Source organism: Dermochelys coriacea, chromosome 11, assembly GCF_009764565.3.
Source record: "Dermochelys coriacea isolate rDerCor1 chromosome 11, rDerCor1.pri.v4, whole genome shotgun sequence".
Classification (NCBI taxonomy): domain Eukaryota; kingdom Metazoa; phylum Chordata; order Testudines; family Dermochelyidae; genus Dermochelys; species Dermochelys coriacea.
The window spans coordinates 46,201,282-46,213,413 of record NC_050078.2 but is presented as its reverse complement, the minus strand read 5'-3'; the positions used below and the strand labels follow the sequence as shown (position 1 = coordinate 46,213,413).

General features: G+C 42.7%; 1 protein-coding gene across 15 annotated transcripts in view; it reads left to right on the top strand.

The window, feature by feature from the left end:
• Positions 1-12,132, top strand: part of SESTD1 (SEC14 and spectrin domain containing 1) — a 126,036-nt gene that overhangs the window by 79,699 nt on the left and 34,205 nt on the right. For all 15 annotated transcript variants that reach the window (XM_043505421.1, XM_038422450.2, XM_038422445.2 and 12 more), the window contains 2 exons: positions 3,847-3,944; positions 5,337-5,392. In XM_043505421.1, the coding sequence (XP_043361356.1) occupies positions 3,847-3,944; positions 5,337-5,392 (154 nt within the window). The remainder of the gene's footprint in view (positions 1-3,846; positions 3,945-5,336; positions 5,393-12,132) is intronic.

Genomic DNA, 12,132 nt, shown 5'->3' with positions numbered 1-12,132 from the left:
TTTCAGCTAGCTGCAAAACTGGTATAACAAACAGCAGTTTTGCAACTTTCCTTATTATAGTAGCACGTTAGTATGTCTTTACTCAGTGGCAGTGGTTTTCAACCTGTTGTCCACGGACCTCTGGGGGTCATCAGACTGTGTCTGTTACCCAGGGTTTTCAGAACCCAAAGCAGTGGTAACTTAACTGTTTCTCTTCAGGCAGTGTCAGGAATAAATCAATGGGGACTCAGCTCCTCCATCTGATAAATGATTGGTACAAATAAGAGTGCTTTTACCTAAAATTACTCTTTTATTAGGTCTTAAGCGTGCGCTCGCGCGTGCACACACACACACACACACACGCTGTAGCAGTAGGCTCAGAGCACCTCAAGCATTTATAGTTACCCAAAGTCTGAGATGCATTCGAGTAATTAACAGCCGGGTTTCTGGGGTCCCTTCTTTCACCCAGCAGCTCCTAGGGACTGAAGGTGTCAGCTCCTTGCCTGAAGAAAAGCTTCTTCAGACTGCTCCCAAGTGTGTTTTTTTGCTTAGTTTTTTATAGCTAACTTAAACAAAGCACATAACTCATAGTGGGTCACCATAGTAACCCCTAAGTCACCAATTCTTTAAATTTTAGCAAACTACTTATTATTGCTTTTTATTAAAGCTTTCCTAGTATTTTTAATTACAACAACAATAAAACTTGTATGTCAGGGGCACTTAAAACCAAGGTCGGCTGTCCAAACATTCCTTCCATTTTCATGGTACGTTAACTCTCTGTTCCGTCCTCCCATTCTGATTAGCAAAACTGCCATCATGCTGCTATTTGGCCTTGCCTTTCAGAACCCATCTGAAACACTGGACACAAAATGGTTGACTGTGGTAATAACTTGTTGCCCCAAAACTTGACTACGAGGACTGCGAAAGTTTATCATCATAAAACAGTGGTTTTCAACTTGTGGTCTGTGGGCCCCAGGAGTCTGCAGACTATGTCTAAGATTTCCAAATGGGTCCACAGCTCCATTTGAAATATTTTATGGGACCGCAAATGAAAAAAGGTTGAAAACCACTGCTCTGTGGTAAATGGATGAGCTCTAAGACATGAGAGAAACCTATCACTTTGTTTTCTTGAGCTAAATGTCTCAAAAGTGCTTTTTGAGAGGAGCATCCTTAAACACAGCTTTATGCTCTCTATTTCCGTCCTTGATTCAGACTTCCAATTTGCTTCCACTGTCTGTATGATCCTGGACCCTAAACTTACCTTCTCACACATCTGTAAAAGTCTTTTTACCTCTGAAATACCACCTGTTTTGTGTCATTACCTTAATTCTGCTTCTGTTGAAATCCCCATCCATGCCTTCACCTTCTTTTACCTTGAAAATTGCCACTCCCTTCTCTGATATCTCCCCAAGTCCAGCACATATTAGTGTGAAATCTTGCTGCAGATTACTTCTTCTACACATTTGCAATAAGCTTACAAACATGTCACCCCCATCCTCACTGACTGGCCTCTGTCTTCCTATTCAACTCACACCGTCTTGTCAACTGTTGGAAATGGGTCATCCTGATTATCACTATAGAATTTTTTTTTCTCCTGCTGATAATAGCCCAACTTAATTAATTAGTCTCGTTATAGTTGGTATAGCAACACCCATTTTTTCATGTTCTCTGTGTGTTTTGGTAACAAAGTTCCTCCTCTACCTTGGTGGGCCTTGCGCTTATTGGTGGATTTACTTGCCTCAGAGATTCACGGCAGCCCTCAGTTTGGCCATTTTGTGAACCTACAGTCCAGGTCAACTTCTCCTGTGTCTGACCAGGAGTTGGGAGGTTTGGGGGAACCCGGGCCCATCCTCTATTCCAGGTTCCAGCCCAGGGCCCTGTGGAATGCAGCTGTCTAGAGTGCCTCCTGGAACAGCTGTGCCTCAGCTACAACTCCCTGGGATACTTCCCCATGGCCTCCTCTCAACATCTTCTTTATCCTCACCATAGGACCTTCCCCCGGTGTCTGATAATCCTTGTATTCTTCAGTCCTCCAGCAGTATGCATTCTCACTCTCGGCTCCTAGTGCCTCTTGCTCCCAGCTCCTCACATGCACGCCACAAACTGAAGTGAGCTCCTTTTTAAACCCAGGTGCCCTGATTAGCCTGCCTTAATTGATTCTAACAGCTTCTTGATTGCCTGCAGGTGTTCTGATCAGCCTGTCTGTCTTAATTGTTTCCAGAAGGTTCCTGATCTGGAACCTTCCCTGTTACCTTATCCAGGGTAAAGGGACCTACTTAACCTGAGGCTAATATATCTTCCTTCTATCACTCTCCTGTAGCCATCTGGCCCTACCCTGTCACAGTGTGTTTATATATAAAAAGAAAAGGAGTACTTGTGGCACCTTAGAGACTAACAAATTTATTAGAGCATAAGCTTTCGTGAGCTACAGCTCACTTCATTGGATGCATTGAGCTGTAGCTCACGAAAGCTTATGCTCTAATAAATTTGTTAGTTTCTAAGGTGCCACAAGTACTCCTTTTCTTTTTGCGAATACAGACTAACATGGCTGCTACTCTGAAACCTGTGTTTATATATATCTTCCTACTGTATTTTCCACTGCATGCATCCGATGAAATGGGGTTTTAGCCCACGAAAGCTTATGCCCAAATAAATTTATTAGTCTCTAAGGTGCCACAAGTACTCCTCATTCTTTCTCCTGATGCTGTCTTACAGATGTCTGTCTCTTCTTGTTACCTAGCACTAGACTCCTTTCTCTTTCTTCATATACCCTTCATAATGTTGGTGCCAGGGCTTTCTCCTTTGCTGCTCCTGCCATCTGGAACAGCCTTTCTGATTCTGTCTAGTTTTAGATCTTAGCTGAAAAATGTTTTCATTGCCTAATTTCTGTTTCATTACTGTATTTAGCATTGTAAAGTGTTTTGTACTACAGTGTATGAAACATGCTGTAAAGTTGTATTGTATTGAGAGGGCTGTCCAATTTCATGTTGAGAGGGCTCTTTATTGATGCCTGAATGGACTGGATGGGGTACAGAAACTTCAACTCCAGGCCAAAGATTAGGAGTTGATGAGGTGAGTATCAGGTGAAAGTTGATATCCATCTCTAGTGAAATGAGTGATTGGTTTCAATCCAGTTGGATTGAATCCTAGTGGACAAGAATGCAGATTGCACAACATTATCACTACTAGAACAAGTTGATGCTCAGTTTTCATAAAGAACTCAAAACACAAACTGAACAAGTACATGCAGTCACTGATTTTATAGGTTTTGATCTCTGAGATCAGAAACCAATAAATTTCAAAGAACCTTGACCAAGGTATTTTTTACTTATAGCCATGTGCTCCTTTGTTTCTAAAAGTTATTGGTTACAGTACAGAGCAAAGCTGGAAATTCAGATAACAGCTGATGTACTTAATCCATTTTTTAGTGGACAGATAACAAAAATCCCCACCACAGTCTTTAAGAGGTAGTTGTAAAAAGGCAAAGGATTAAAGAGACTGGATGAGTAACTATGGCAATGAAGAGTTAAGTTTTGAAAGATTCTTCAGGGTCTTGTAAGCATTTTGAAATTCAGTCCTAACTTGAATGTATTCTAATATAGAGTTGCTTAATTCCCTGGAGAATCTGACACTGCAGGCCTCTGTCATTGAAGGGAAATTATATTTTCTAACCTTTTTTTCCTATACCATCTGAGTCTAGGAGGTAATTACTTTGTCAAGCATGAAGCATATTAACAGAGCAATATAGATACATTTGGACAGGTAGTGTCAAACTGCATCTTTCACAAGCACTAAATGAATTTCTTTTAACTCTTTAAAAAAAAAAAAAAAGTAAATGCTCTTTTAATTAAAAGTATTTTTATTTAGGTATTTGAAAAGTTTACAAAAGAGTCTACATCATTACTAGATGAGCTTGCTTTAATTAACAATGGAAGTGATAAAGGAAACCAACAGGAGAAAGAGAGGTATGTGTATTGCTTTTTAAAATAGACATGTTTCAGCATAAGTCTTAACTACAAGTTCAGCTGCAATATGAAAGTGTAATGTGATGGGACTGGTGGACAACAAGTATTTTTCAGTAATTCGTTTTCTGGCAGGCATTAAGGTCCTGATCCTGCAACTGACTGTATGTGGTCACACTCCTGTTCCTGTGCACAGTCAATTGCAGGTTCAGGCCTTAGCAACTAAGTAAGCAAAATGTACTTGATCCCAGTGATGTCCCTTTGCATTCTCAATTTGGGAATGACCAATGAAATGAAGCCCAAATTGTTAATGTGATGGTCTGTTATATGATTGATGCCACAAGGAGCTTTGATTAACAAGTTTTTCACTGACCCTTCCATCCCTAGCTTGTATGTTTTTTGAGTTTTAAGTGAAAGGAGACAAAATGGGATGAGTCAGCACTGAAGCAAAAGCCTCAAGTTTCAATTTACTGACTCTAGTTGTTTGTAGTTGGATTCTTCCCATTATTTTAAGCACAGTATACCTGCTAAGGTTTAAAAACTGCTAGTGACAGTCACAAACTGCCAGAGAGAAAGGGCTCCAAGGAGGAGATCACTGCAACTGTATGTATTTAGTCAGATGTTTGGAAATAGGGAGAAGAGAGAGAAATGAGAAGTTCTCTATAAAAGTTCTAAAGGGCACAGGTATCTGAATTTTTGGTATTTATGTGGACTGGTGAAATCTGATCTTTTGTGTAAATAGAAATGCAGGACGTTTCCTAGTGCAATAAAACTTCTTTGAAAATTACTATACAGTGTTAATTGATTTATAAATATCCACATTATTAATATATCTGTCTTTCTTGTCTTTAAATACCAAAGCAACTAGACCATGTTAATAAGCAATTGCTTGCCAGGTTTAATTTTGTTTTAAGTTACGTGCGTTGCCATATTAATGTACCAAAAGTGTTTTCGTTCATTTTTATCTTTTCTATTATTACTTTGCTATAAAATATTACTATGTATATGTTTACAAAGAGTCACAGAGACCAAGGATGGATAAGATAGTGGGCTAGAACTCAGCAAGTCTGAGCTCAGATCTAGGCTCTGCCAGAAACTCCCCATATGACTCTGGGCAAGTTGCTGAAGTCCTGATCCTGCACTGTCATCGATGCTGGCAGGTCACAGTGCAGGAGCAAGGCTTCTGTCTCCCCATTCCCCATCTAAAAATAGGGATAATTACACTTTTTCTCCCACCCTTTATCTGTCTTGTCTTCTATAGATGGCTAGCTTTTTGAGGCAGGGACTGTCTTTGACTTTGTGTTTTATAAAAATGTAGCCACAATCTCAGTTGAGGCTTCTTGGTGCTATTGTAATACAACTACTTAATAATATGTTTACTTTTTTTATTACAAGGTCTATGGATTTAAACTTTCTTCCATCTGTTGATCCAGAGACAGTACTACAGACAGGTACAGTCAGTTGAAAATGATCATTGTTTGATCACTACTGTAGTTTTATTTATTGTTTTTAAATCTTCTGTGAAAACATAACGGATGCTTATAACTACATAGTGGAATAAACTTACTAACAAATGTATTAACATTTGAATTTAAAAAAAACTTTAAAAATTTATGTTGGTAAATGGAAAAAACTCTACACGTTTCTTCTCTGAAAAAAAAATCACCTGTCTTCACAATTTAATATCCTTTATAGCAGCTCCAGACCTAATTCTTTTTTTATTATATAAATTAAATGCATTGCCTCTGAAATATGCAAGTTTTCACCACTGAAGTTACTGTCATTAGCCACCAAATGGTTACAACACAGACTGCATTTTCCCCACATGGTTCTGACAATTTGCCTCAGTCTAGTTCTGAGCACCATTTGTACAAGTGAAATATTCCCATGTCTGTTCAATGTTTACCTTCTCTCTTGAGTGTCGTCAAAGCAATTAAAAATTATATAAGGTAATTTTTTTCTTATTACAAAATAAACCAGTTAAGGATAACGGCAGTGGTAGATTTGAACTAAAAATTGCTTAAAAATCCTGCTTCATTGGATAAAAGGAAATAAGACCTAATACAGAGATCATGGTCTTAGTCTCTAGGATAAAAATATTAGGAACATTACCTCAGCACCGCACTAGCCAATCTGTGAGTCATATTAGTATTTGCCAGAGAGATCTACTGTGTCTCATATCCTCTGCCTGCATGCCTTAGATCTCCCATAATAGAAACAAGATATTGATGCAGTATTAAGGTCCTCTGCTGTAATCTGAAAAGTTCTTAACATATACTTAGTATTCAGATTATACCAGTAGAACTTCAAAGTCTAATTTTGCTTTTTGTTTATCTCCAATTGTAGTTAGCATTCTGGATGCAATATTGGAATGCCTGTGTTAAGCCAGTAGATGGTTCCTGTGGTTGGTAATGGATTACAAAGCCTTCCATTTCTTATTCTGTTGAAATCAAGCCCAGATAATTAGTGAGTGAAAGTTCTTAATATGGGTGGCTCCAAGGTGAAAAGAATTGGTGATCTCTGTTCAGTTTCTACAAGACAGCAGTCTACTTCACAAAACCCACCATAACTGGCTATCTTATTAATTATCTTATCTTTAATAATCCATAGTTTTGAATTGTCTACACAAATTAAAATCTTCTTCCTTCCAGGTCAGAAATGAGGCAAATAGATTGGGGCAGAAATGGGGAAGCTTACGCTGTTGAGGTCTGTGTTGTACCTCTTCTGGGGTTAAATAAAGGATTTCAGTTTCCCAGAGCTATACATTCAGCATCTTTCATAGACTCCAAATTCACACTTAAATTCTCTATTTTAAGAGTTCCAGTATGAATTTAAAAAATATTCATATACAAATTTAAAATATTTTATTACTGAAAAGTGAGTTACGAGTCAATTGAAATTCAAGCTTTTGTCAGAACTATGGATTCGGAAAATTCCCAGAATAATTTGTTTGTCTTGGATCCATCCTTCTTTGCCTTGTCGTAAGTTTTATATATAAAACCACATGGATGATAAACATAATCTAAAAATAATCTTTTTATTAGCTAGTGAAATAAAAAAACTGTAGTGTCAGATTTCAAAAAATCACTTGGATGCTTCCAAAGCCTTATTCATTTCGCATAAAACTTTTATATTTATTAGTACTTTTAATAACATCCTTAATTGTTCCATTGTCAGAACAATAGAATATGACTTCATTAGAAAATTCAGATGTATATAGCTTGTGGTAGACCCAGGGAGCTTTTTGTTTTTAAGGCAATAATAACCAAAAATGACTGTTCATTGGCTTACATGAAATGCGTGGTGGTCTCAGCCCACTTCCCTATAGACAAGCCCCCAAATCACAAAACGCTATCACATTTGGCAATAACTGGCCTTCTTGTTGACAGTCACAGCAAAGGATTGCATACATATGGAGACTATGCTAGTTGCCTACCCGCTGTTGCTAATATCCAAACTTTAACATTTGCTTAGTTGATTTTACTTTAAAGTAGATGTATGTAATATTGCAATGTTTACTTTTCTCTGCAAATACCTATTTACTTTTTCTTTTCTTTTTTTACTTAACTATTTTTTTTAAAATCAATTTTTTGTTAAAGCAGGTTTTTTTGGATCCCTGTAGCTTGTAGGTGTCATGCTGGATAATTTCCCTATATTGTTGGTGTCCTTTGTGAAACCTGTTGATGATTTTTTTCCCCTTTTCATAGAGGGCAGGAAACTATGCTGCACCACCCACCACCAACACTTTGCTGGCAGTGTTTAAAGCTAAACCACAAACTGAACGGGCCTTGGGTAGGGAGACCATATGTCCTATTTTGTCCAGAACAGTCCATTTTTAAAAGCCCTGTCCTGGCTGTCCCAACTTTTTTGGCAAAAGTAGGCATTTGTCCCATTTGCTTTTGCCAACCTGATCAATTGGCAAGAGCAAGCAGGATAAATTCTCGCTTTTGTCAAAAAAGTAGGGTGTGGAAGAAAATGCAGGGAAGCAAGTGGCGATGTCAGCCCTGCCCAGGGGGCGGGGCGGGGAGGGGAGGCAGGGCTCAGGCAGGGGAGCAAGGAGGCAGAGCTCAAATGAGCAGCAATGCCAGCCCCAGCCTTGAGCAGGGAGGGGGACTTGGGCAAGCGGCTTGGGTCAGCCCTGCGTAGGAGAGGGAGGGGCTCAGGCCAGCTCAGCATGGGGGGAAAAGGGGCTCGGGGAAGCAGCTTGGTCCAGCTCTCCGTTGGGGGGGCAGGCAAGTGGCTGCAGCCAGTCCCAGGCTAGGGGGGCTCAGGTAGCCCAACCTGGTGTCCCACTTTCCCTTTAGGAAATATGGTCACCCAAGCCTTGGGAAACTAAAATACCTACTAACTCCTGGAGTTGGGTCCTCCCATTGTAGCTGAAGAATATTGTTGGGGCAATGTGGGGGAACTGGCACCATTTTTGTTTAGACTTCACAGTGTAGTGGTTTTGTTTTTTTTCTTTTTTCTTTTTTCTCCCCCCCCCCCTTTCTGGATTTATTAGAAGGCTTGCTCTGTGGTTTAAAAAATAAAACCCAGATATTCTGAGTAAACAATTATTGAGAGCCTGTTATGTTAAGCTTATCTTTTGTAATATTTAAAGCCTATAATTTTATTGTTTTGTATGTTGCCCTCATAGTTTCTTTTAACTAATTGGAACAGAAGGGAAATGGTAAAATAGTTTTTTTCCTTCCTCATTCTATCAGATTTTTTTATTTTATTATTTGTAAGTGGCTTTCATTATTATTTTAATTATTAACCCCCCAAAAAGCTAGTTAAATAGTCAGTGATGACCAGATCCGCTTCACACCACAAATAATGTCATAAAATTCCCTGGAAGTACTTGTGGATTAAGGTACAACTTGGTCTGAGTAAGGGCTTGTCTACACTACAAAATTAAGTCGACTTTATCTAATTTGACCTCGAGCCTCCGAATTAATTAAGTCGATTGTGCGTGGCCATCCCATGCTCATTGTCTCGATGGAGTGCGTCCTCCCTAGCAGTGCCTGAATCGATGCACAAAGCAGTGCATCGTGGGTAGCTATCCCAAAGCGCAACTTGCCGCAGTAGGTTTTGGGAAGTTTGTGCAATGCATCATGGGACCAAAACACTGTCACAAGGGAGAGTGGGAACATTGCGTTGGCACCCCCTGATGCACTGTGCCTCCTCCTTCTTATCAGTGGCAAACAACCAAGTGGTTTTCACTCCTTAAAATTGCTGTGCATATGCCATAAACCCCAGAAGCATGGAGCCTGCTCAATTGTACACCCTTGCTGTGAGCATCTGAAATACCTCGCGCCTTCTCCTGTAGTATTTCCAGAGCCAAAGTAGGGTCTGCCGTGTGGAACGTAGCAATGTCCTGCAAGTAGCCCTGCTGCAAGCCATTGGAAAAAAAACAATTCACAGAGTAGTTGCACTCTGTTGAGCGCCATTTCTGGTCCCGTAAAGCAAGCACTGACTGGTGGGACCGCATCGTTTTGCAGGTACGGGATGACGAGCAGTGGCTGCAGAACTTTTGAATGCAGAAGGTCACCTTCCAGGAACTTTGTGCAGAGCTTTTCCTTGCCCTGCAGTTCAACAACACAAAAACGAGAGCTGCTCTGACAGTGGAGAAGTGAGTGGCGATCGCTATTTGGAAGCTTGCAATGGCAAAGTTTGCAGTTACCGGTCAGTGGGGAATCAATTTGGAGTAGGTAAATCAAACGTGGGAGCTTCTGTGCTCCAAGTGTGCAGCCCCATTTATTGACTTCTGCTGTGAAGGGTAGTGAGTCTGGGAAATGTGCAGGACATAGTGGATGGTTTTGCCACGATGGGGTTCCCTAATTGCCATGGGGCGATAGATGACACGCATATCCCCATCTTGGCACCAAACCACCTTGCCAAAGAGTACATAAACCGAAAGGAATACTTTTCGATGGTGTTACAAGTGCTGTTGGATCACAGGGGAAGTTTCACTGACATCAACACAGGATGGGTGGGAAAGGTTCATGATGTGCACATGTTTAGTAACTCGGGTCTGTTCAAAAAGCTGCAACCCGGGACTTTCTTTCCTGACCACAAAATGAACATTGAGATGCCTATAGTTATCCTGGGGGACCCAGCCTACCCCTTGATTACAGGTTCAACTGTAGGCTCAGCAAGTGCAGAATGGTGGTTGAATGTGCCTTTGGTCATTTGAAAGGGCACTGGAGAAGTTTAACAACAAGGTTGGACCTTATTGAAGAGAACATTCCCATGGTTATAGCTGCCTGCTGTGCGCTCCATAATATCTGGGGGGGGGGTAAGGGGGAAAATTTCCGCAGGGGTGGGCAGTTAAGACAGATTGCATGGCAGCCATTTTTGAGCAGCCAGACACCAGGGCAATAAGAAGAGCACAGCAAGGGGAGCTGCGTATCTGTGAGGCTTTGAAAAGCCGTTTCAGTAATGAGTTACAGTAATGTGAGCTGCTTGTCTGCATTGTGCTTTCCCAAATCTTCACCTGGAATGTATCACTGCCCCTGTAAAGCCAACCGCCCTGCCCAAGCCCACAGCTTCTACTAAATAAAGAACATTTATTCTTCGAGATGTGTGTTCACATCCATTCCACATTAGGTATGCACGCGTTGCGTGCCCGAGCGTCGGAAACTTTTCTCTTAGCGGCTCCCATCGGGCCGGCGGGGCCCCCTGAGTGGTGCCACTGCGCCGTGCATATATACCCCTGCCGCCCAACCCCCTCCAGTTCCTTCTTACCGTCCATGGCAGCGTTGGAACAACCTCTCTCTTGGATGAGAGCAGTCCCTTAGCCTTTCTCGTAGATAGCTGTTATCAGTTAGTTAGCATACCTTTGTTGGGGACCTCAGGTTTGTGGTCTGCAGCAGAGTGGTCGCTCCATATCAATGTGAAGGCACTCAGGGCGGTTCGTCTAGCCTGCCAGACCTTTCACGCCACTCTGAGTGGTCACAGCATGACAGTTCTGACAGACAACGCTACTGCCATGTTCTATATAAACAAGCAGGGCGGGGCCCGTTCCTCGCTGCTCTGTCGTGAGGCTCTCCTCCTCTGGGACTTTTGTATAGCCCACGCCATTCACCTTGAGGCGTCGTATCTCCCGGGAGTGCGAAATGAGCTGGTGGCCTACCTCAGCAGGTCGTATCGCATGCACGAGTGGACGTTCAGAGCGGACGTCGTGCTTTTGCTCTTCCGCAGTTGGGGGTTTCCCCGGGTAGACCTGTTTGCCACCAGGGCCAACACCCAGTGCCCCCGGTTCTGCTCGTTCCAGGGCCACAGCCTGGGCTCAGTTGCAGATGCGTTTGCGATCCTGTGGGGAGGGGGCTTGATGTATGCTTTTCCCCTGCTCCCCGTGGTACGCAGGGACAGGGCAGCTATGGTCCTCATCACCCTGGCGTGGTCCCGCCAGGACTGGTACACAACGCTCCTAGAGCTGTTGGAGGCCCCGGTAGTCCTGCCCCTACACCGGACAGGACGGCAGGCGGCTTCTCCACCGCGACCTGCAATCACTACACCTGACGGCGTAGAAGCTCTGTGGCTAAATGCCTTGGAGAGCCAGTGCTCGCTTCCTGTGCAGCAGATTCTGCTTAGCAGTAGGAAACCCTCTACTACGGCTACCTATGTTACCAAGTGGAAAAGGTTCTCGGGTTGGTATGAGCCCCGACAGGTGCGGCCGTGCCAGGCCCCGATGCAAGCCATCCTCGAGTACCCCCTGCACCTCAAGCAGCAGGGGCTGGCCCCGTCCTCACTCAGAGTGCACCTGGCAGCCATCTCTGCCTTCCATCCAGGGTTTTCGGGGCTCAGTGTTTTTCTACCCAGTGGTGGGACGGTTCCTTAAAGGATTGGAAAGAATGTTTCCGTACTCATGCCCCTCAGTCCCTCCTTGGAACCTTAACTTGGTCCTCTCTAAGCTCATGGAACCCCCATTCGAGCCCCTCGCTACCTGCTCCCTCCTCCACCTTTCCTGGAAGGTGGCATTTCTGGTGGCCGTTACCTCGGCCAAAAGGATGTCTGAGCTGAGGGATTTCACCTCTGAGCCAACGTATACAGTGTTTCACAAGGATAAGGTGCAGCTCCAACCGCACCCCAAGTTCCTCCCTAAGGTGGTCTCGCAATTCCATTTGGGCCAGGACATTTGTTTGCCGGTGTTTTTTCCAAAACCCCATATGGACCCGAGTCACTGCAGCCTCCACACCCTGGATGTCTG